Here is a 25,940-nt window from a genome sequence, read left to right as displayed (position 1 = left end):
CCGAATGCCTATGACTGCCTAAATATGACTCTCAATCAGAGACAATGATAGACAGCTGTCTCTAATTGAGAACCAATCCAGGCAACCATAGACTTACATAAACACCTACACTGAACACAACCCCATGAACTCTACCAAAACCCCCTGGACAATACACACACCCTAGACTAGCCAAAAACCACAAACATCCCCCATGTCACACCCTGACCTAACTAAAATAATAAAGAAAACAAAGATAACTAAGGCCAGGGCGTGACAATGACCTGTACGTCAAGGCTGAGAAATGCCTGTTCTTCCAGCAGTCCGTCTCCTTCCTAGGGTATCGCATTTCCACCTCAAGGGTGGAGATGGAGAGTGACCGCATTGCAGTCGTGCGTAATTGGCCGACTCCCACCACGGTAAAGGAGGTGCAGCGGTTCTTAGGGTTTGCCAACTACTACCGGAGTTTTATCCGGGGTTTTGGTCGGGTAGCGGCTCCCATGACCTCACTGCTGAAGGGGGGCCTGGTGCGTTTGCAGTGGTCAGCTGATGCGGACAGGGCTTTTAGTCACCTGAGGGCTCTGTTTACCTCGGCTCCCGTGCTGGCCCATCCGGATCCCTCTTTGGTGTTCATAGTGGAGGTGGACGCGTCCGAGGCTGGGATAGGAGCTGTGCTCTCTCAGCGCTCGGGAACGCCACCGAAGCTCCGCCCCTGTGCCTTCTTCTCGAAGAAGCTTAGCCCGGTGGAGCGAAACTATGACGTGGGGGACCGGGAGCTGTTGGCTGTCGTCAAGGCTTTGAAGGCGTGGAGACATTTGCTTGAGGGGGCTAAACACCCTTTTCTCATCTGGACTGACCACCGCAATCTGGAGTACATCCGGGCAGTGAGGAGACCGAACCCTCATCAGGCAAGGTGGGCCATGTTTTTCACCCGTTTTGTGTTTCCCTTTCCTATACACCAGGCTCCCAGAACATGAAGGCAGACGCATTGTCCTGGCTGTATGACACAGACGAGCGGCCCATGGATCCCACTCCCATATTCCCGCCTCCTGCCTGGTAGTGTGGGAGCTGGACGCGGACATTGAGCAGGCGTTACGTGCAGAGCCCGCTCCCGTCCAGTGTCCCGCTGGGCGTCTGTACGTCCCGTCTGCTGTTTGTGACCGGTTGATCTACTTCTCTGCCGCCAGTACGCACCCCCTACACCCCCTTCGTTCCCTCTGACCAACCCTGCTAGCCCCCCATCTCCTCTAGTCAGGCTTCCAGTCATGTGGGCCCAAGGAGCCCCAGTCAGAGAGGCCCCATCACAGGCTCTCATCAGGGACAAGATAGCGGTCTGTGTTCTCCTAATAATCAAAGCAACAGATGCCATTAGTCTGTGGTCGGTTGGCACAGTTTGGCCTACCCCTGGGTAATCAATTTGCAATGGCAGATGCTCACAGGGGTACAAATTTCCATGCCTCGCAGCAGCTGTTCCCAAATAAATATCAAGGATCGTTCTTTTTCCTTCTCCCTCTCTCTTCCAATCTACTTTTATCTCCCTGAACTATGTTATTTGGTATGCCGGCAGTAATCCCAACGCATGTTTGCATCTGTATTGAAAAAGTTTGATCATATGCTTTTGTTTCTTTATCTTGTGCAAACCACCCCCTCCTTTTTCTCTCTATTCTCCTGTCTCTTCAGTCCAATCTTTCCCTCTCTCAGGGATACGTGGTGGATCTGAGATCGATATCTCTCTGAGCTGCCAGCAGAGGATGGGTGGAGAACTTTGGCAGCCGCTCAAAAAAGTTTCCTCCAACATCAACACTGATTAATGGCAATTAAAACATCAGCAGGTCAATGGATACATGTATGAACCCACCAGTGGAGCAAAGTGGAAAAGCAAAGGCACTCATAAAACAAACTCAAGTCATTCATGTAAAGTCCGGGTTTGTTCAGCACAACTATGATAAATGTTACACCAACATCAGCATGCCTACCTGTCTTTACCTCCATGACTCTGCAGAACACTGGATTCATCAAGCCCTCCCTGTATAGCGTACAGCCTCAATCTGGCAACCATGATGGTGGGCTATTCTCTGAACCTTACGCCTAGTCCACCTTCAATGACTCTAAATGTCTCGTTATTGTGACGAAGAGGCAATTATTTCCATTGTGCTTGTCACACACCCGAGGAGTTTTGACAGATGGCGGTGTGTCGCCTGGCAGCCGTGTCCATCCATTCTAATTAAGTGGTTGTGTTGGTGTGGTACTGGCACAGCGGGGAGCAGGCCGCAAGGAGAGGGCTGGGGGAGTGGTGGGTCAGGGACTGGGGAGGAGTGGTCAGGAGAACAGCGCCACCGAACAGGAGGCGCCAAACCTAGCATTCCAGCTGGTACACTGGCTGTGGTGAGACCTACTGTACACAAACCACCCAGAGTAGAATTACTGAAGATCTGGCTAGGATGGGGCGTCTGCTCAACTTTTCTGGTGAAACATTCGTTAACTTTGTTTAACATGATTGGAACACCTCCGATATCCTTTGAGTGCAGAGTGAGAGAGGGACCATGGCAAACAGACAAGGTCGTTGCATGATCCCTGCCCTTTTCTGCTCACTGCAGAAACTCTGGTGTCAGGGGGCCAACCAAGGAGTGGGCAAATTTGTGTTGTCCTTGACTCATTAACTCCAGGAGTCAAGACCTGTGGGAATTGACACAGGGCTAAAAGTGGCTGAGAGAAAGGAACACACTCAGCTCTTGTTACTGTCACAGAGCAGCAAACACTGGTGCAAGTTCTTCACCTAGTTCCTATCTCTCTTTTTCTTCTTCTCTCATTCTCTCACACTCTTTCAAATTAGTGATCTATTAAAGTGTGATTAAATGGAGATTAAATGGCCTTCCTTCTGTTGCTGATAAAGAGGGTCTTACTACCAATCTCTCTCTCTCTCTCTCTCTCTCTCTCTCAAGCTCTAACCTCTGTGAGTAGGAAAATATAGAAGGTAGTGCTGAAGGGTTTGCTCATTGAGCTGTCTGGACTGTTTTGCCTTATCTCTGTGTGAATTGCACTCACCGGGCGTGTCTTCCCTTCCTCACCAGACTCATTGTTGTAGTTAGTGGAGTCACACAGACCCATTACTGCTGTCTCAGTGGGCACTGTGGACTAACTGTCAAAGCACTCTCACACCTGGGGCTTCTCTCTTGCTGCCGCCTCACACTACACTAGTAGAGGTTTACTGCTGTTTGGTGGTTACTGAAGTCTGAAGTCATTGACACAAGAAATATCTGCTGTGTTTTTTGGGGTAAAATACATTAGATGAGGTACAGCAAACACATTTGTAGCAGAACCCTGATCTTTTTCTATTTATATCATTGTGATAAGATGACATTGATGTAGTCATTCATGACAATATGTTGTATCTCATTCTCTGGTGGTTACAGTATATTTCCACTCTTCATCTCAGACTGAAATACGCTGATAGGAGATCAGAAATAGAGGGGTGTTGCGTAACAACCACGTGGGGCAAAGAGTAGCTCTTAGCCCCGAGGTCAAGGTCGATGTGGCCCTGCTTCCAGAGATGTGTGGCTCGTATGGGATCGTTTCCCAGTGATATGGAGAACCGAACACATAAATGAATTTGGCTTCCCAGCTGATTTCCTCTGGGGAAGCTTCCGTCCGCTGCTCCATAAAGCAGCATCCAGGGCACTGTAAACCCACCCTCCACACTCCTGCTTTTTATTAGCTCATTTTCAGTCTCCAATTGAACGGGTGAAGAGCAGTACAGAGAAAAAAGAGTTGATCCTACAACGCAAACAATGAGATTGCCCTCCCTCTCTCCTTCCTTCTCCTCTATCTGGGAGTGGAGATTAATGAGACTCAAGCACTTCCTAATCAGACAGCCATTTGTTTCCGAGCGCTCCCCAGTAGGGTTGTGAAGTAGTGCCTCGCTCCTCAACGGGACCCTGCAGTGCTATGTACTCGGTTTGGGTAATTCACTACTTACAAAGAGCCAAGCCTACCGCTGGGGCCCTGTACCCCACACAGGACAGGGAGAGGAGCTGGAAGGGAGACAGAGGTGGAGTTTAGGCTGCTCGCTAGCTGGCCTTATCAGCAGACTGGTGTCAGTCAGAGTGATGTGGTGAGGCGCTAGCTAAAGCTGCTGCAGAGTCATTGACAAAGGTTGAGTTGGACTGGCCTCCATCCATGTCCTTCAACCTCTACTTAATGTATACTGCAGTGACAATTACATTAGGGGTGGCGAACAACAATACATGGCTGTTTGATGATGAAGCTAGGGGGTTTTAAGCAGAGGAGGCTGGTTAAAACCACGGTGTTGTGTACGTATAAAGCCACAAAAGCTTCCTACTGCATAGGAAACTTCCCCGGGCTAAATAAAGCGTGTTTGGCACTGAACACATCGTTTGAGAGAGAGAGAGTTAACTTTGTGGAGTGGAACCTCCACTGTTCTGTACGTATCACAGATTAATGTGGTAATTTCTCCCGAGGTGTCACAGGCCACATTTGGCCTTGTGAGGAAAATCAATAACAAAAATGATCAGGAGTCAACCATCTGGAATGTGTGTGATAGTGAAATCCATAGGAGCATATGAGGATGAGTCGATTCCATGTAGCCAGACTACAGGCTCATTGACTGCAGGGCAGAAAACAATAAATGTATCAACCAGCGCTGATGGATCGTGCTGCCTATAGAGAGAAAGGGAACTTGGAATGTGTTCTCGATGACACGGCTAACTGCATTTCCCTCTTTGCGGAAGGGATTTGAGATTTTAAAACCAGTGTTGGGATGGGAAATATGGACATTTATGGATCAATAACTGTTCATTCAGGGCTGCTGTTCATCATTTCACAGTGCATTTTGTTCATCCAGACTAGTCTGCCACAATTGAGAATAGTAAGGCTGTAATGAATCCATATTCAAAGAGGAAATGAATATTTGAAAACGTTTATTATTTTCTAAGTTGTCTCTTTTCTTTATCAGACCAGATTGATTGACATGTTGAGAAGTGGGACATTCATCCACTGGTAGGGATCATTCAGATGCCATTGGTTCCACTTTGATCTCTTTGACTTGGTATTACCAACACAATCTCTGGCATGCATACAAACACTGAACACAGTCCACCATAATCAACTCTGCTTTCACAAATGAAAAGTGAAAAGGTGAATGAATGAGGGAAAGGGAATGTTCTCCTTTTCTCCTAACCTTGACACAGGCACTCTCATTATGAGAAAGGCAATAGCATTAGGTAATGATGGGCCTGTCCGCCCTCCATGTCTCTCTGCTATGCATGTGAGTTGAAAAGTCAGGTGGAAAGTAGGAACAGAGTAAGGGAGGGGGGGAAGGAGGGTTCGAGTCCCATTAGGGCACTCCCATTGCCCTTGTCTTGGGCATGCTCGACAGGGGATTACAGTCAGTAGTAAAGCTAGCAGCCAGCAGTAGAGCCAGCAGTGGAGCCAGCAGCCAGCTGTAGAGCCAGCCAGCAGTAGAGCCAGCAGGCAGCCGTAGAGCTAGAAGCTAGCAGTAGAACCAGCTAGCAGTGGAGCCAGCAGCCAGCTTTAGAGCCAGCCAGCAGTAGAGCCAGCCAGCAGTAGAGCCAGCAGGCAGCCGTAGAGCTAGCAGTAGAGCCGGCCAGCAGTGGAGCCAGCAACCAGCTTTAGAGCCAGCCAGCAGTAGAGCCAGCCAGCAGTAGACCCAGCAGGCAGCCGTAGAGCTAGCAGCTAGCAGTAGAGCCAACCAGCAGTGGAGCCAGCAGCCAGCAGTGGAGCCAGCAGCCAGCCGTAGAGCCAGCCAGCAGTAGAGCCAGCCAGCAGTGGAGCCAGCAGGCAGCCGTAGAGCTAGGAGCTAGCAGCTAACAGTAGAACCAGCCAGCAGTGGAGCCAGCAGTCAGCTTTAGAGCCAGCCAGCAGTAGAGCCAGCAGGCAGCCGTAGAGCTAGCAGCTAGCAGTAGAGCCAGCCAGTAGTGGAGCCAGCAGCCAGCTTTAGAGCCAGCCAGCAGTAGAGCCAGCCAGAAGTAGAGCCAGCAGGCAGCCGTAGAGCTAGCAGCTAGCAGTAGAGCCAGCCAGTAGTGGAGCCAGCAGCCAGCTTTAGAGCCAGCCAGCAGTAGAGCCAGCCAGAAGTAGAGCCAGCAGGCAGCCGTAGAGCTAGCAGTAGAGCCAACCAGCAGTGGAGCCAGCAACCAGCTTTAGAGCCAGCCAGCAGTAGAGCCAACCAGCAGTAGAGCCAACCAGCAGTGGAGCCAGCAACCAGCTTTAGAGCCAGCCAGCAGTAGAGCCAGCCAGCAGTAGACCCAGCAGGCAGCCGTAGAGCTAGCAGCTAGCAGTAGAGCCAACCAGCAGTGGAGCCAGCAGCCAGCAGTGGAGCCAGCAGCCAGCCGTAGAGCCAGCCAGCAGTAGAGCCAGCCAGCAGTGGAGCCAGCAGGCAGCCGTAGAGCTAGGAGCTAGCAGTAGAGCCAGCCAGTAGTGGAGCCAGCAGCCAGCTTTAGAGCCAGCCAGCAGTAGAGCCAGCCAGAAGTAGAGCCAGCAGGCAGCCGTAGAGCTAGCAGTAGAGCCAACCAGCAGTGGAGCCAGCAATCAGCCGTAGAGCCAGCCAGCAGTAGAGCCAGCCAGAAGTAGAGCCAGCAGGCAGCCGTAGAGCTAGCAGTAGAGCCAACCAGCAGTGGAGCCAGCAATCAGCCGTAGAGCCAGCCAGCAGTAGAGCCAGCAGGGGGGGGGTCTAGGCTTTATGAGGGGAATTCCGACCAGATTTAAGCACACATAAACGGCGCCTGAGGTGATGGCTGCCGTTTTACAGGCTCCTAACCAACTGTGCTATTTTGTTTGTTTTTTCGCATTGTTTGTAACTCATTTTGTACATGATGCTGCTGTCAAACTGGACGATCATTTTTTTCTTTAATGAGTCCAATGCAAAGGATATACTGCTTTATCAAGACAAGGCCCAAATCTCTGTCATCAATGTGAAGAAAAGACAGAGAAAAAGGGGGAGGAGGGTGGGGTGCCTTGTAAGAATTTGCCGACGAGTAGGTAAACTACCACTACCCTCTGTATTATTGGCCAACGTGCAATGATTGGACAACAAACTGGATGATCTACGATTAAGACTGTCCTACCAACGGGATGTGGCTGATCGACGACACGGATAATATAGAGCTGGCTGGCTTCTCTGTGCATCGGCAGGACAGAGCAGCTACGTCTGGTAAGACGAGGGGCGGGGGTGTGTGTCTATTTATCAATAACTGCTGGTGCGCGATGTCTAATATTAAAGAAGTCTCAAGGTATTGCTCGCCTGAGGTAGAATACCTCATGATAAGCTGTAGACACTGAAGCAACACTGAAGCATGCATGAGAGCATCAGCTGTTCCGGACTACTGTGTGATCACGCTCTCCGTAGCCGATGTGAGCCAGACCTTTAAACAGGTCAACATTCACAAAGCCGCGGGGCCAGACGGATTACCAGGATGTGCACTCAAAGCATGCGTGGACCAACTGGCAAGTGTCTTCACTGACATTTCAACCTCTCCCTGACCGAGTCTGTAATACCTACATGTTTCAAACAGACCACCATAGTCCCTGTGCCTAAAAAAATGAAGGTAACCTGCCTAAATGATTACCGCCCTGTAGCACTCATGTTGTTAGCCATGAAGTTCGTTGAAAGGCTGGTCATGGCTCACATCAACACCATCATGCTGAAAACCCTAGACCCACTCCAATTCGCATACCGCCCCAACAGATCCACAAATAACACGTTCTCAATCGCACTCCACACTGCCCTTTCCTACCTGGACAAAAGGAACACCTATGTGAGAATGCTGTTCATTGACTACAGCTCAGCTTTCAACACCATAGTGCCCACAAAGCTCATCACTAAGGTAAGGACCCTGGGACTAAACACCTTCCTCAGCAACTGGATCCTGGACTTCCTGATGGGCCGCTCCCAGGTGGTAAGAGTAGGCAACAACACATCTGCCACGCTGATCCTCAACACTGGGGGCTCAGGAGTGCGTGCTCAGTCCCCTCCTGTACTCCTTGTTCACCCACGACTGCGTGGCCAAGCATGACTCCAACATCATCATTAAGTTTTCTGACGACACAACAGTGGTAGGCCTGATCACCAACAACGATGAGACAGCCTATAGGGCGGAGGTTAGAGACCTGGCAGTGTGGTGCCAGGACAACAACCTCTCCCTCAATGTGAGCAAGACAAAGGAGCTGATCGTGGATTATAGGAAAGGAGGGCCGAACAGGCCCCCATTAACATTGACGGGGCTGAAGTGAGTTTCAAGTTCCTTGGTGTACACATCACCAACAAACTATCATGGTCCTAACACACAAGTCTAGGACCAAAAGGCTCCTTAATTAACAGCTTCTACCCCCAAGCCATAAGACTGCTGAACAATTAATCAAATGGCCACCCAGACTATGTACATTGACACCAAGGTAAGGTTACCTGTTGTATTCGAGGCATGTGACAAATACAACTTGATTTTATTTGAAATGGAACATAATTCCCTTTTTATTCACTTTTCTCTCTACTATGCTATTCACCTGCTTTGGTTTGGGGAGGAGATACAATATATGAAGGTGTTTACGCACAATGAAATTATGAATATGGTCGAGCAACCTGTCTTGGATAGAAATCACACCATTTTCCATGCACGGTCATTTACAAATTGCTACTCTAAGAGCTTTGGATAAGAGCTAGGTAAATGAGTAAGCCGTTAGGATAAGGGGATTGTAAATATAAATGACAATTGTTTTAGATATATTTGACCTTATGATCGCTGGAGACAAATGTGAAAGTATAAACTGAAGTATATCAACATCTTTTCCACAGTGAAGTTTATGAAATGTTGGCCTTATAACTTGCATTTGCAGGCCACGGATGCAATTTGGAGACTCAAGCTATAGGCTTCTGTAGTCAAGCGCAAATGACAGTAAACCTATGGAGTTGATTTATGATTCATAGAATGTTTTAATTATATGCCCAGACTTTTCACTGTTTTTTTTAATATTAGCTACTATCCACCGTCAGTTATACCCACATACATGTATATCTGTCACTGACTTTAGTGTTAGTTTCCTTACATTTTGCATCATTCCATTACATCGTTAGTTTGTCCTCTGTCAGGTTGGCATGGTTGTTCCTGAGGATCGTTAGCAATAGTGGATAATATTAGGCTAACGTATTACAAGCTGTGTAATAATTCGGGGCATGTAGCCTATTTGAATCATTATGGAATGTAGACCATATGTAGCAGTTTAAACCTGGAGCCTGGCGCACTGTTTACGACTGGACCGTTGTCATCACGGTTCCTTGATTAGTGAGGATTATTAGGGTAGATTCATAAGACTACTGTTCAACACCTATTGTACACTTTTCTCACCTTCCAATATTTAATGGATTGAATAATTGAATATGGTAACTTTCCGGATGAATCAAACCACTGTATGTTTTATTCACCAATATATTTAGTGCATAAAGGCTCTCCAAACCTGTTTTTTTAATGAATAAATACTTTCCTAACCCTAAATAATATACAAGATCAGAGTAAAGTGCTGTAAAGGAGACTAATATGTGTGTATTTATATGGCTTTCTTTCATTGATTACAAATATTCTGAACGTTCTCTTCATATATTCTAGTGCAGGGCTCTCCAACCCTGTTCCTGGAGAGCTACCTTCCTGTAGGTTTTCACTCCAACCCCATTTATAGCTAACCTGATTCAGTTTATCAACCAGCTAATTATTAGAATCAGGTAGTGCTCTGAGAGCAGTGAGTCTGTCCAGAAATGTCAAATTAAAGGTACACCAAATTTAAAGGGATGGCTTTAGATAAATGTACTGAAAACCCTATTGAATGAAAACTCCTTGAGAAAATCTATTGGCTAGCAAGTGGGAGGGTTTTCAGTACTGTTTTCATCTCATTCCAACCAGTGTTGTAAACATTGAAATTAACTACATTGACTTAACCTGACTAACAGGTTGTCGTCATCAGAAATATGTATACATTGAAATTGCATTGAAAATTCCACATAGAAATTTAAAAAAAAATGTTCATCCTATATTCAATATATATTGGGTGGTTGAAATTGCATAGAATTTAAAATGTGATAATACATTTTATTTGACCTTGTTTCAAGGTTGATAGTAAAATGTTGTGCTTGAATCCACATCCCTCACAATCCAATGATTTCTGCCTGATCAGGGACTCCTACTGCTATAGGAGGAGTAATGCATTTCAGTGAGAACAAGTCCACCATCCAGATGCCTACCTCTATATACCCTGCTTAACAAACAAGCTGTGTGTGTTTCAGCTGAGCTATCATGTCAACACATTTAGATATTGATCAGCTTTCATACTCCTTTGTGTAGACTACCTAAATAACATAGAATAGTTGAAAGTAACTCCTCTAACTTCTCATACCCAAGCTGTATGTGAAAGTAAATTCAGAGTGAGTTTGGGTTTATGTCGGCTACATTGACATCTGATTTGCCCAACAAAGGACACCATCATTTCAACGTGTAGCTAGGTATACTATCATTCATCCATGGTAATTGGATTATGGGAAGTTTAGAAGTAGTTACCATTAGCCCTGTAAATAGGATGCCAAATTCATTATATTAATAATACACATTTACCATAGGCGGTGGTTGGCCAGGTAGTATCAGGATAATAGAATTACATCTTCCAATTACTGCTACAGCAGATAGGCTGCTACGGTGTGTGTTGCCCTCCACTGTGGTGTCTGAGCTGTGATGAGAAATGAGGAGGAACACAAAGCAGTAACCAAGTGTTGCCACCTTTATTACTATGCCCTGCTGGCATAAGCAATGTCCCTGATTAGATTTAGAGCAGTCCTCCACACAGAGGCCTTTTCAATGCCCCATGAATCATTAGCCCATTACAACCCAGGCTACGGTCTGAGGAGGATCCTGTCATTTTAATGCATTTGTTTTCTGTGTGATGGATTAATATTTCATCAAATATTGGTGAAATGTTACAATTTGATCGACTTTAAGATAATTTACTATTCAGTCTGAATGGTAAAATATTTTGTGGATGAAAAATATTTCTCACTACTTGATTGCTACTTCACTGGATGATATTGTAATGGTCAGCCGAGAGGATATTTTCTGTAGCCTACACAGACGGACACAAATCTACTGTTCCCTTGCCATTAGAGGAGTTATACAGAATTCTATGGGTATTTTATTAAAATGCTCCACTACAAACATAGAGAAAGAAAGATTTATTCTGTAGCGTCCTGTTGTATATGTTTGAGGGATAAGTGCAGATTATAGTCCTCACACAGTCATGTGGTTGGCTTGGCTTTTTAACCCTCCTGGATACAAAGTTTATGGGTGTGTATTTTTCATTTGCAAACATTTGACAGCCATTTTCAGCTGCTCATGTTAGCTGGACTCTCTCTCTGGCTCTCCCCCTCCCCTGCCCTCATTCCCCCCCCCCCCCCCCCCCACCACCACAACTGATAGGATCCCAAGCCCTATTCTCAAGGTGACTTAGTGTCTGGGAAAATGTATGGAGTGTGAGGTACTGTAATTAATTCAAAGCACGGATGTGCCGAGAATGCCGTTACACAGCCCCTCTGTAGATGGCGCAGGACTGAGCCTGGAGTGTGTGTGTGTGTGTGTGTGTGTGTGTGTGTGTGTGTGTGTGTGTGTGTGTGTGTGGGTGTGTGTGTGTGTGTGTGTGTGTGTGTGTGTGTGGGTGTGTGTGTGTGTGTGGGTGCGTGTTTTGAGTGTGTTAGTATACATGTTTACAACTCACCGATCCACATTAGGGATAAGTAACATGACATGAGCATGGTGAGAGGGGGAAGGGAGCGCAGCAGAAGGGTAATACAATGAAATGCATTTTGAAACAGTCTGACTGCCATACGGATTAGAGGTCGACCGATTAATCAGAATGGCCGATTACTTAGGGCCGATTTCAAGTTTTCATAACAATCGGTAATCGTCTTTTTTGGACACCGATTATGGCCGATTGCATTGCACTCCACGAGGAGACTGCGTGGCAGGCTGACTACCTGTTATGCGAGTGCAGCAAGGAGCCAAGGTAAGGTGCTAGCTAGCATTAAACTTATCTTATAAAAAACAATCAATCTCAACATAATCACTAGTTAACTACACATGGTTGATGATATTACTAGTTTATCTAGCTTGTCCTGCGTTGCATATAATCGATGCGGTGCCTGTTAATTTATCATTGAATCATAGCCTACTTCACCAAATGGGTGATTTAACAAGCGCATTTGCGAAAAAAGCACTGTTCTTGCACCAATGTGTACCTAACCATAAACATCAACACCTTTCTTAAAATCAATACACAAGTATATATTTTTAAACCTGCATATTTAGTTAATATTGCCTGCTAACATTAATTATTTTAACTAGGGAAATTGTGTCACTTCTCTTGCGTTCTGTGCAACAGAGTCAGGGTATATGCAGCAGTTTGGGCCGCCTGGCTCGTTGCGAACTGCGTGAAGACCATTTCTTCCTAACAAAGACAGCCAACTTCACCAAACGGGTGATTTAACAAGCGCATTTGCGAAAAAAGCACAATCGTTGCACGAATGTACCTAACCATAAACATCAATGCCTTTCTTAAAATCAATACACAGGTATATCTTTTTTAAACCTGCATATTTAGTTAAAAGAAATTCATGTTAGCAGGCAATATTAACTAGGCAAATTGTGTCACTTCTCTTGCGTTCATTGCACGCACAGTCAGGGTATATGCAACAGTTTGGGCCGCCTGGCTCGTTGCAAACTAATTTTCCAGAATTGTACGTAATTATGACATAACATTGAAGGTTGTGCAGTGTAACAGGAATATTTAGACTTATGGATGCCACCCGTTAGATAAAATACGTAACTGTTCCGTATTTCACTGAAAGAATAAACGTCTTGTTTTCGAGATGATAGTTTCCGGATTCGACCATATTAATGACCTAAGGCTCATATTTCTGTGTGTTATTATGTTATAACTAAGTCTATGATTTGATAGAGCAGTCTGACTGAGCGGTGGTAGGCAGCAGCAGGCTCGTAAGCATTCATTCAAACAGCACTTTCCTGCGTTTGCCAGCAGCTCTTAGTGATGCTTCAAACATTGCGCTGTTTATGACTTCAAGCCTATCAACTCCTGAGATTAGGCTGGCAATACTATAGTACCTATAAGAACATCCAATAGTCAAAGGTATATGAAATACAAATGGTATAGAGAGAAATAGTCCTATAATAACTACAACCTAAAACTTCTTACCTGGGATTATTGAAGACTCATGTTAAAAGGAACCACCAGCTTTCATATGTTCTCATGTTCTGAGCAAGGAACTTAAACGTTAGCTTTTTTACATGGCACATATTGCACTTTTACTTTCTTCTCCAACACTTTGTTTTTGCATTATTTAAACCAAATTGAACATGTTTCATTATTTATTTGAGACTAAATTTATTTTATTGATGTTTTATATTAAGTTAAAATAAAAGTGTTCATTGTTCATTCAGTATTGTTGTAATTGTCATTATTACAAATATATATATACAGAATATAAAAAACGGCCGATTAATCGGTATCGGCTTTTTTTGGTCCTCCAATAATCGATATCGGTATCGGCGCTGAAAAATCATAATCGGTCGACCTCTAATACGGATTAATGGATGAAACTGGTAGTTAATTGATGGCCACTTCACTGGAGAATAAATAGCCATGGAGTCACAGGGCCAATAAGTCAACCTGACTTTGCCTTAGGGAATAATATGCAAGTATCATCATCATCATCATCATCATCACCATTCTTCTTCTTCTTCTTCTCATTCTTCCCATACTCATGTTGTGTCCTTTCCTGTGTGTCCCTTTGGCTGTTGTCCTCAGTAAGTGGTTCCACTTACGCCCCAGTGGGAGTAGAGGAACCCATCTGCAGGGCCTGGGTAAGGAATGATCACAATCAGCCTCCATCAGGACCCTCAATCTGCTACAGGGAAGACTGCATGCCAACGCACCACCAGCACCAGCACACCCTGATGGGCTCGCACTAACCCTGGGCCCAGATGTCAGGGCATCTGCCCCTCACAAACCCAGAGTAATGCTCATACCCTGGGGGACCAGCTCAATGTGGACAGCCTGGACTGGGGGCTTGATCATGAGAGGCCACCGGCCGGCTGGTCGGCCCAGAGACAGTCCCATGGTCTGATGGGGTTATGGGTCGGCAGTGCAAGAGAGGATAATATGTGCTCACTACAGTATGTGTTCAATCCAGACTCCTTTCAACTTGGGCAAGAGATGAGACATGATGAGATGGACCATGAGGATCACATTTCATTATAAGGAATTTCAGTTGAATAGTCTCAGAAAGAGTACAATCTGTTTTGGTCAGTATCTGTCTCTTCAAGGGCAACTGTCCAATAGACGTGATTAAATCTTCAGTGTCAATTTCAAAGTCAATGTGAATCATCAAGGTTTTTTCCTACACGCCTCACTAATCTACAGGTGTCCTCTGTATGTTGTGCCACCCTGTGCCACCCATACCCAACAAGATCGGGCTAACACTGGCAGCATCTCAGATCTCATCACCCTGAAAGCCTTTTAATGTCCACTAAAGCCTGGTAATGCCCCATAAACCTGATTCCCTTCTGGCCCTGGCCCTGCCATTCAACTGCCACTCAACACTGGCACCTCCTGTCACTGTTTGCCTCTGGGACTGTGAGCCAAGAATCAACAGTTTCAGTATGTGTTGTGGGTGCAACAAGTATCAGTCTCTCACATGGATGTATGCCTTCTATATTTAAGAAATGTCCATGTTATGCCCACTTGTCAGAAATGCATTAGCCAACAGAGCTAAGCGAGAATTTTAAATCTGAGCCAAAATGCAACCCAGCTATGAAAAATGATAATTCATATACTGTAGATATGTTGTATTGATATTTTCTCCACAGAACTGTTCCGTCCACACATTACTTTAAACCTGAGGTATGATGAACAGGGGCTGATTTGGTGGTTAAAATCATATCCGTTCCCTTTCCCAACATCTTTTCCCCCTTTGTAACTCTTGACCTTCAACCCCTTCATCCTCCCTGTACCTCCCCAGCAGTATGTTTCTAGTAGAGCCCTGTATAGAGCCAGGTGAAATAGATCCATCCATCAACAGCCAGTTGACATGGTGTCCTCTACACCACCACACTTAGTCATGTAACTCTTTATCCCTTCACTTAGCCTCGCCTGTCATTACCACATGATTTATGTTGCATGAAAGATACATTCCATCATGAGAATACAATTTTGATGATAATTGTTGGAGCGAAATAGAAAATAAAGGGTAGGGGTATTCACATGGGATCTAGATTGCTTTTCCCCCACTATGATGATATTTATCTTCAAGATGAGACAATATATCAGGAGAAAGTATCAATTATAAAATCCTATGGAAATTCAAATCAAATTAAGTTTATTTTATATAGCCCTTCGTACATCAGCTAATATCTCGAAGTGCTGTACAGAAACCCAGCCTAAAACCCCAAACAGCAAGCAATGCAGGTGTAGAAGCACGGTGGCTAGGAAAAACTCCCTAGAAAGGCCAAAACCTAGGAAGAAACCTAGAGAGGAACCAGGCTATGAGGGGTGGCCAGTCCTCTTCTGGCTGTGCCGGGTGGAGATTATAACAGAACATGGCCAAGATGTTCAAAATGTTCATAAGTGACAAGCATGGTCAAATAATAATCAGTAATAAATGTCAGTTGGCTTTTCATAGCCGATCATTAAGAGTTGAAAACAGCAGGTCTGGGACAGGTAGGGGTTCCATAACCGCAGGCAGAACAGTTGAAACTGGAATAGCAGCAAGGCCAGGTGGACTGGGGACAGCAAGGAGTCATCATGCCCGGTAGTCCTGACGTATGGTCCTAGGGCTCAGGTCCTCCGAGAGAGAGAAAGAAAGAGAGAAGGAGAGAATTAGAGAGAGCCAAGATTTTCAAAATGTTCATAAATGACAAGCATGGTCAAATAATAATCAGGAATAAATGTCAGTTGGCTTTTCATAGCCGATCATTAAGAGTTGAAAGCAGCAGGTCTGGGACAGGTAGGGGTTCCATAACCGCAGGCAGAACAGTTGAAACTGGAACAGCAGCAAGGCCAGGTGGACTGGGGACAGCAAGGAGTCATCATGCCCGGTAGTCCTGACGTATGGTCCTAGGGCTCAGGTTCTCCGAGAGAGAGAAAGAAAGAGAGAAGGAGAGAATTAGAGAGAGCATACTTAAATTCACACAGGACACTGGATAAGACAGGAGAGGTACTCCAGATATAACCAACTGACCCTAGCCCCCCGACACATAAACTACTGCAGCATAAATACTGGAGGCTGAGACAGGAGGGGTCAGGAGACACTGTGGCCCCATCCGATGATACCCCCGGACAGGGCCAAACAGGAAGGATATAACCCCACCCACTTTGCCAAAGCACAGCCCCCGCACCACTAGAGGGATATCTTCAACCACCAACTTACAATCCTGAGACAAGGCCGAGTATAGCCCACAAAGATCTCCACCACAGCACAAACCAAGGGGGGGCGCCAACCCAGACAGGAAGATCACGTCAGTAACTCAACCCACTCAAGTGACGCACCCCTCCTAGGGACGGCATGAAAGAGCACCAGTAAGCCAGTGACTCAGCCCCTGTAATAGGGTTAGAGGCAGAGAATCCCATAGTTACGCTCCAGAGGAAGATATGATCTAATGAGTATCTGTGTCTGTTTGGATGTTCTCTGATATGTCATCGCATTTGTATGGAGGTGGTGGTGCAGTGACTACAGTAGTTGTAGTTGTAGTAGTAGTAGGAGCAGTAGCAGTAGCAGTAGCAGTAGTGATAGTAGCAGTAGTGATAGTAGAAGTCGCAGTAGTAGTACCAGTAGTAGCAGTAGCAGTAGTAGTAGTAGTAGCAGCAGTAGCAGCAGTAGTAGTAGCAGTTGCAGTAGCAGTTGTAGCAGTTGTAGTAGTAGTAGTAGTAGCAGTTGTAGCAGCAGTAGCAGTAGTAGTAGAAGTAGTAGTAGTAGTAGTAGTAGCAGTTGTAGCAGCAGTAGCAGTAGTAGCAGTAGTAGTAGTAGTAGCAGTTGCAGTAGCAGTAGTAGTAGCAGTTGTAGCAGCAGTAGTAGTAGCAGTAGTAGTAGTAGCAGTAGTAGTAGTAGTAGTAGTAGCAGTAGCAGTTGTAGCAGTAGTAGTAGCAGTAGTAGTAGCAGTTGTAGCAGTTGTAGTAGCAGTAGCAGTAGTAGCAGTTGTAGTAGTAGCAGTTGTAGCAGCAGTTGTAGCAGCAGTAGCAGTTGTAGCAGCAGTAGCAGTAGTAGCAGTAGTAGTAGCAGTAGTAGTAGTAGTAGTAGCAGTAGCAGTAGCAGTTGTAGCAGTAGTAGCAGTAGTAGTAGCAGTAGTAGCAGTAGCAGTAGTAGCAGTAGCTGTAGCAGTTGTAGCAGCAGTAGCAGTTGTAGCAGCAGCAGCAGTAGCAGTAGTAGTAGTAGTAGTGTGTAGCATGAACAACTATTATCTTTCCCACCTATCCATGTACATGTATATGTAGCTAACTGTCATCAGTGTGGTGGAAGGAGAGTTGGTGTGGTGGAAGGAGCGTGTGGTGGAAGGAGAGATTCGTTAGACAAACTCCCAGCAGGGCCTGGTTTTGGTCTCCATGGTGACCTGCACTGTTGGTTAGCTTGGCTCCACACATCATGGCTGGGCTAATGAGGGAGGGCTGCACAGGTCCGAACATGTTGATTAAACATACCACTAACCCTGTCCCAGGGTTAATGAGTCTATTCATCCAGCCATGCCTCATTGACCCCTGTGTTCTCAGATCCCTGCTCTGGGCCTGCCTGGGTGGGATTATACATTTGGTGCTGACCAACCTGTACGTTTTGTACACTCCAGCCCAGCACACGTAGGGCCAACAGAACCAGAACCATGGAGGAAGCAGCAGTCAGTGTGGCTGGGATAGGATGGGGTGAGGGGTAGTACTAAGGCAGAATCAAACCTATTTGCCACAGGATAAGGGGGTTAAGGTTTGCTGCAACTCTCACAGAATGAAAATCCTGTTTTGAATGCCCTCTAAAGTAACTGTGCATGAAGAACAGATAGATATATAGACCTTGGGTTTCTCTGACTACAGCTGTACATCAGGAGGGCTTCAGGCATCATCTTTTTTTGTGATCTGGGCCTGAATGAACAGTAAAATATGTAGCACCATGCTAAGGGAATCAAGAGTGAAATTGTATTCATAAAATATTCCCTCAGGTTGGATATAATCTTGTCCTATATTTATGTGGTAATTCTGAGAAGTGAATTGGCGGGCATTGACCGCCTTTGTAGGCCTACCCCTCGTGAATTTCAACATTTCAAGAAGGAGGGCGAGAGGGAGCACATTTGTCACATTACAAAGCACGCAGAGCACAGAATTAGTCATTAATTACTGTGTGAAATGAAAAAGATTGTTCTGAGCAATGCTGAAATATTGCCTATATTGCTCTGAAAAGGTTCATTTTGGGGAACTTGAAAGGGTTTTATTCAGCCGCGATGCGTTTCTCACACTTAAGTGCTGAAGGCATTAATCTCTCTTTGTTGAATTAGAAATCACGTTTCAATGATATTTGGCCTAGCTGAAAAGCACTCATCGCTCAGTGATATCAGTGAAGGGATCCCAAGAGCTGGAGCATAAGTGCATAAGATGTTCAACTGAAGACCTTCCGAAATATTACCTCAGTAGCACATCTTGATTTTCCCTCTTTATATTGTACTGTATACAGTGCAATCTTTCATACAGTATCTTGAATACATAATACCTATTGTTGAATAATAATATTTTTACTAGACAAGGGGCATTCACTCTCACATATTATAACACCTGAGACTTAGTTGAACTAGCAGAGGAATGATCATCTTTCCAGAGTGTGCAAAGCTGTCATCAAGGCAACGGGTGGCTACTTTGAAGAATCTAAAATATACAATAGATGTTGATTTGTTTAACACTTTTTTGGTTACTACATGATTCCATATGTGTTATTTCATAGTTTTGATGTCTTCACTATCATTCTACAATGTAGAAAATAGTAAAAATCAAGAAAAACCCTTTTGACTGGTACTATATAAACTTAGCAAAAAAAGCAACGTCCTCTCACTGTCAACTGCGTTTATTTTCAGCAAACTTAACATGTGTAAATATTTGTATGAACATAACAAATTCAACAACTGAGACATAAACTGAACAAGTTCCACAGACATATGACTAACAGAAATGGAATAATGTGTCCCTGAACAAAGGGGGAGGGGGGGTCAAAAAGTAACAGTCAGTATCTGGTGTGGCCACCAGCTGCATTAAGCACTGCATTGCATCTCCTCCTCATGGACTGCACCAGATTTGCCAGTTCTTGCTGTGAGATGTTAGCCCTCACCCTCCGATCCAACAGGTCCCAGACGTGCTCAATGGGATTGAGATCCGGGCTCTTCGCTGGCCATTGCAGAACACTGACATTCCTGTCTTGCAGGAAATCACGCACAGAACGAACAGTATGGCTGGTGGTATTGTCATGCTGGAGGGTCATGTCAGGATGAGCCTGCAGGAAGGGTACCACATGAGGGAGGAGAATGTCTTCGCTGTGACACACAGCGTTGAGATTGCCTGCAATGACAACAAGCTCAGTCCGATGATGCTGTGACACACCGCCCCAGACCATGACGGACCCTCCACCTCCAAATCCTCGGTGTAACGTTCATTCCTTCGATGATAAACGCGAATCCGACCATCACCCCCGGAGAGACAAAACCACAACTCGTCAGTGAAGAGCACTTTTTGCCAGTCCTGTCTGGTCCAACGACAGTGGGTTTGTGCCCATAGGCGACATTGTTGCCGGTGATGTCTGGTGAGGACCTGCCTTACAACAGGCCTACAAGCCCTCAGTCCAGCCTCTCTCAGCCTATTGCGAACAGTGTGAGCACTGATCGAGGGATTATGCGTTCCTGGTGTAACTCAGGCAGTTGTTGTTGCCATCCTGTACCTGTCCCGCAGGTGTGATGTTCAGATGTACTGATCCTGTGCAGGTGTTGTTACACGTGGTCTGCCACTGCGAGGACAATCAGCTGTCCGTCCTGTCTCCCTGTAGCGCTGTCTTAGGCGTCTCACAGTACAGACATTGCAATTTATTGCCCTGGCCACATCTGCAGTCCTCATGCCTCCTTGCAGCATGCCTAAGGCACGTTCACACAGATGAGCAGGGACCCTGGGCATCATTCTTTTGGTGTTTTTCAGAGTCAGTAGAAAGGCCTCTTTAGTGTCCTAAGGTTTCATAACTGTGTCCTTAACTTATTTTTTTTACCTTTATTTAACTAGGCAAGTCAGTTAAGAACAAATTCTTATTTTCAATGACGGCCTAGAAACAGTGGGTTAACTGCCTTGTTCAGGGGTAGAATGACAGATTTTTACCTTACCTTGATTCGATCTTGCAAGCTTTCGGTTACAAGTCCAACGCTCTAAACGCTAGTCTACCTGCCACTCCCAATTGCATACCGTCTGTAAGCTGTTAGTGTCTTAACCACCGTTCCACAGGTGCATGTTCATTAATTGTTTATGGTTCATTGAACAAGCATGGGAAACAGTGTTTAAACCCTTTACAATGAAGATCTGTGAAGTTATTTGGATTTTTACGAGTTATCTTTGAAAGACAGGGTCCTGAAAAAGGGACGTTTCTTTTTTTGCTGAGTTTATATGGGTGGGGACTCAGTCGGGGTCTCAACTTAATGTTGAGGGTTAGAATAGTAGAATACACAAGCAAAAATGTTATATACACTGAATGTACAAAACATGAATAACACCTGCTCTTTTGATGGCGTAGACTGACCAGGTGAATCCAGGTGAAAGCTATGATCCCTTATTGATGTCACTTGTTAAATCCACTTCAAAATGTGTAAATGAATGGGCAAGACAAAGGTTTGAAGTGCCTTTGTGCCAGGCGCACCGGTTTGGGAGTGTCAAGAACTGCAACACTGCTGGGTTTACCACGCTCAACAGTTTCCGTGTGTATCAAGAATAGTCCACCACCCAAAGGACATCCAGCCAACTTGACACAACTATGGGAAGCGTTGGAGTCAACATGGGCCAGCATCCCTGTGGAACTCTTTCGACATCTTGTAGAGTCCATGCCCCGACAAATTCAGGCTGTTCTGAGGGAAACTCAATATTAGGAAGGTGTTCTTAATGTTTTGTACACTCAGTATATTTTTGGGAAGTTGATCCAGGGGCCAGTTGCCCATCCCTGCCGTAGTCTGTTTTCAGGTAAGACCCAGTGTGGACAATGATGGGTGTGGTGTGCTAAAGCTCCCCCTAGTCATTGGTAAGTAAGTAAGTAAGTAAAGTGAGGTGTCGATGAACACCACCCTTTGAAGCCAGTGTGTGTGTGTGTGTGTGTGTGTGTGTGTGTGTGTGTGTGTGTGTGTGTGTGTGTGTGTGTGTGTGTGTGTGTGTGTGTGTGTGTGTGTGTGTGTGTGTGTGTGTGTGTGTGTGTGTGTGTGTGTGCGCGCGTGTCTTGGCAGATTCACTGATAGGCTAATGTCATTGGAATCCCATGATGAGCCCTGAGGGAAGATTTACTGTCACAGGTATCACTGCTCAGAAAATAGCATGACCATCCTGGTCATAAAGACAATTCAAAGCCTGTGTTAGGATTTGTTACCTAACTGAACATGTTTCTATTCCACTTCATCTTTTTAAAATGTATTTATGATGTTCAGCAGAATACTCATACAGTGATTTGAAAGATTGATGACATATCACAGTTTCTGAACAGATTATGTGTTAGTAAAATACAAATGTGTTCTTGTCTTTTAATGAGCTGTAGCTGACTTGTCTGCCCTATTGTTGGCATGTGAACTGAACACAGCGCTGTCTAGTGGATCTGATATCCAGTGACCTTTCTGGATGAGTCAACAGAGGTGGCCCACTTAATGAACTGAAGCAGACACAAACATCTAGAGTCCTGGGACCTGACCTGCTATTCCATTCTGCTGGCATTCCAGACCATATGTGGAGTTTTACTCAGAAAAGGAAAATATAGACAATTCCAAAAGGGCCTTGAAGTGGCCTTGTCATTTATTAAAGAGTAGAGTAACAATGGAAATACAGATGATAATTTAAAAATTTCCCTTTTAAAATCCAAGTCAAATTACATCAGTGACCACCGGAGCCAAAAAGCCTTAAACAGACAGCTTTCCCTAGAGCTCCTGGACTTATAAAAGTCGTGGAAGACATTTCTGTGGTTTGATAACAGAAGTATTATTTTATTTTTATATGTGTCTAAATTTAAATGGAAGGATACCAAAATGATTGAAGAGAAAAGTAAAATGTGTCTAAACTGAGTGAGCGGCTACAGTGTATTGTCATCCAGGTCTCTCTCTCTCTCTCACAGCAAGACAGCATTTAAAAATATTTTAAATAACAATCTACAGGTTAAATTTGAAGGTATTAAATACTATTCAACATTGTCTTTTCTTATCGCTTAATGTTTACTTGACAATGTCCCAGCAGTAACAACCTTTCAATGTCCTCTACTTCGTTCTGTCAACAAAGGATATTATTGCACTGAGTAAACACTCTCAAGTCATCCATATTGGTAGCTAATTCATTAGTTTTTGCCTAAACCAAAGGCTGAGGGGGAGACCCCAGGTAGAGATAGTCCATCAGCCTGAAGGTGTGGAGGGGGAGGGGCTCAGACCTCAGACTCCAGACTGGATACCCTGCCCCAGGTCTTTGGCACATAGGGACTGTTGACTCTTCTGGCCACCAGGACCTCCCTCCGAACCCTGCTCCCAGACCCGGGCAGGGGGGGCTCCTCCCGCGACCGCCCCACCGCGCCCTCGTAGCCCCCAAACATATTGTTCTGGTACACTACCTGCCGGTCCCCCATATGGGGCACAAGGGCATTGTTGTTAGGGCAGTGGCTTGCACAGGGGAACAAGTGGCACATGTCCTTGTCGTAGAACTGCCCGGGCCCCTGGGGCAGCGGCCCCACGTATACAGGCAGGTCTGTGTAGGAGTTCAGGTAGGTGGAGTAGTGTCTGTGCACCACGGTGGAGGAGGAGCGCCGCAAAGCGGCTGCGTTCTGCAGGATAGCCTCCCTGTAGGATGGTAGCCGGGTGGACTGGGAGCACTTGAGCTTCTGCTGCTTGTAGGGGTAGGAACGCATATGGGCCGGGTCTAGGTAGGCAGGCTCAGCGGCCAGGGGGTAGCACAGGTTGTTCCCCTGGCTGCCGTACAGCTTATGGGGCTTGGGGTTGGCCACCACTACGCGGGGGAACAGGTCAGGCATAGTGGAGGGCTTCTCGCCCAGCTGGCGGATCCTGTCACTGCTCCAGGTGGCCTTGAGAAAAGAGGCTCGGCGATTGACCTTGTCGTTCCCCAGCAAGGGCACATCCTCCATTTTAGGCTCCAGGTAGGGCTTCATGCAGGAGTTGCAGCTGGCGCTGCCGCTGGGGTAGTGGCCCCCCATGCAGGCCATGGTTGATGCAGAAGGGGCATGGTTGTTCAGGAGGTGGTTGGCCCTCAGCTCAGCCAGACAGGAGGTTGGCTCATCATAGTCGTTCCTCCCCCTGGTGTCTTGGGCCTCAGAAAACACGTAGCTGTGGGACCTCTTCTTCCTGCCCATGTGGTCAGGGGGGTAGCTGAACTTCCGTCCCAGGGGCCCCTTGTGGTGTTCCACATAGATGTCAGGCACCTGGAACTCTCTGTAGGGGACAAACGGGGAGGAGGGGTGCCGGGGCTGGCTCTCCACATACAGCCTGCTGCTGTGGTGGGGGTGTGGGTTGTGACTGGAGGTGCTGGGGGGAGCAGGGTCCCTCATGGCGATGTGGGGGCTGCTGAGGCTGGAGATGGGTAGGGTTCTCTCGTAGAAGTGGTGGCTGCCACGGGCCGGAAGGGTGTAGCGGAGCGGGGTAGGGCGCGTCACCACCCTGGATTTGTCCAGCAGGGGCTGGGTGGCGCTGTCCGAGTAGTGGATGGGGAAGGTGGAAGCGAGCGCCCTCTGGGGGTAGGGCGAGTGGTTGTCCGTGATGCTGGAGATGTAGGGCAGGCGGCTGTGGCCCATGTCTATAGTGGTTGCCACCCGAGGCGGAAGGCCAACCCGCACATTGTCGGCTCCTCGCCGGCTCCAGTTCTCTATGGTCTTGGTGGCATTGTCCAGGGAGTTCTCCACTCTGGTCGAGGTCACGATGTCCTTGGCTGTCTGCAGCATCTTCAGCATGTTGGCCTGGGTGTAGTTGGTGGTGACGTCAGGGTTCTGCAGGTTTCCGTTGCGGTCAGAGTCCTCCACACCGTTGAAGCAGCTGTAGATTCCCTGCAGAGACAGCGAATGAGGAGGAGATTAGCATCCATCAAAAACCCTTGTCAGATTTTGGAACAGATCCACATTTCTCACCCTACACAAAGTTTGACAAGATTAAATCCCACAGGTGTTAATTATCTTTGGCCATTGTTTCTAATCATGACTTTAGAAAACATTATTGCTTGTGTTGATAACATTCACTTTGAGCAATACAATTTCTATTAACCTGTCTGACCAATGAAGTGAAGACAATTACACAGAGAAGTGTGGAAGCCAAATTAGATTCAGGATTGTCCAAAATAGTTTATAGACAATTTGTTTTGTTTTGAAAGCTTGTATGCATTCAGGTCGGTGTTAAACACACAAAAAACTGTGCAAGACAGTAAATGAAAAAGCAGCAGCTGACCATGCACTTGCTAAATTCGTTTTCCAATTTTTATTCGGCCGGCTTTATTTTACTTTCAAATTGGGTCTCAGTCTAGAATGCTTAATTTCACCTCACCACTGTCAACACTGAGATGGATTGTTAATGGGCCTATTTAAATTCAATGTCAGGACCGTAACAGTATTGCACGGTCTCCATAAAGTAATTTTATGGCTTTTTACAAATTTTATTTTTGCATCATTTTTCTTTTAGTGCCCTTGAAATATCCTGATCATGTACAGCTTTGACTTAGTGCATTACCAATATTTCCCAAGCATTACTGTGAGGCTAAAATCTAAGAAAGACTGAGAACTTTATGGTCAGGAAGTAGAACATTTTTTTCTGCTGTGTTTGTGAAAAGAGAAACAACACATTTTATGGTTTCTTAGACTTTTCAAAATTATGCCGTTGTTGCTGCTTTCATTGAATTGTTGCTTACACTTTATGTCATTTCTTTATGGAATTCATTACTATAAAAAACGGTTTTATACCTTAGATTAACAGATCAACTTTCCCATGGTGATTGGACCACATTCTCTCTGCAGAACCCAAGGCCTTCGCAATCTAAGACATGCCTCAGTGTGTACATCCCTATACATTAGGCCTATGTACCCTTTCCACCCCTGTCCCTCGGAAGAAGGGTCAGCCACACCTACCCTGCTGATGGCGAGCAGGAAGTCGAGGCGTTCAGACTTGCGTACTGAGTGTCTCAGCTTCCAGTAGAGCAGATGTTCCCAGCTGAACACCAGGAGACTGAGCCCCATGGCCACCAGTAGCATGTAGAAGACGCCCGCCATGTTATCTATGTCCAGCTTACTGCTCATCACCTCCTTCTTCTCGTTACGACAGATCCCTGTGAGCCACACCGTCTGCAGCTTCTGTGTGTCACCTGCAGCGAGCGGGAAGAACAGAACAAAGAGAGGCTTGAAGGTGTTCATTAAAACACTCTTGCGCCAGTTGTTGTCATTGTGTGTCAATGCCAATCTCACACCCTCATCACTCCCCTCGACACACCCTGACTCAGCATTTTACACTTGTTGTTCCCTGGATCACAGTCAAAACTCTATGTTACAGTACCTCTGAGTGATCCATGGTGCAATGTACGCCAGTATTTTCATTAAAGTTTTGTTTCTTCTAATCTCGAGGCTCTGCGGGTCTATACTAGCTTACTTGTGTGAGTTACGCATTTAT

The 25,940-nt window shown here is 45.9% G+C and overlaps 1 protein-coding gene across 1 annotated transcript in view; it reads right to left on the bottom strand.

Annotated features, from left to right (window-relative positions):
• Positions 1-22,714: 22,714 nt before the first annotated feature.
• LOC120034487 (glutamate receptor ionotropic, NMDA 2C-like) overlaps positions 22,715-25,940 on the bottom strand; it is a 64,096-nt gene continuing 60,870 nt past the window's right edge. The window contains exons 11-12 of the mRNA XM_038981069.1: positions 25,406-25,638; positions 22,715-24,337 (exon numbers count right to left, since the gene is read on the bottom strand). Of these exons, the coding sequence (XP_038836997.1) occupies positions 22,715-24,337; positions 25,406-25,638 (1,856 nt within the window). The remainder of the gene's footprint in view (positions 24,338-25,405; positions 25,639-25,940) is intronic.

Source organism: Salvelinus namaycush, chromosome 41 (genome assembly GCF_016432855.1).
Source record: "Salvelinus namaycush isolate Seneca chromosome 41, SaNama_1.0, whole genome shotgun sequence".
Classification (NCBI taxonomy): domain Eukaryota; kingdom Metazoa; phylum Chordata; class Actinopteri; order Salmoniformes; family Salmonidae; genus Salvelinus; species Salvelinus namaycush.
This window is presented reverse-complemented; position numbering and strand designations above follow the sequence as displayed.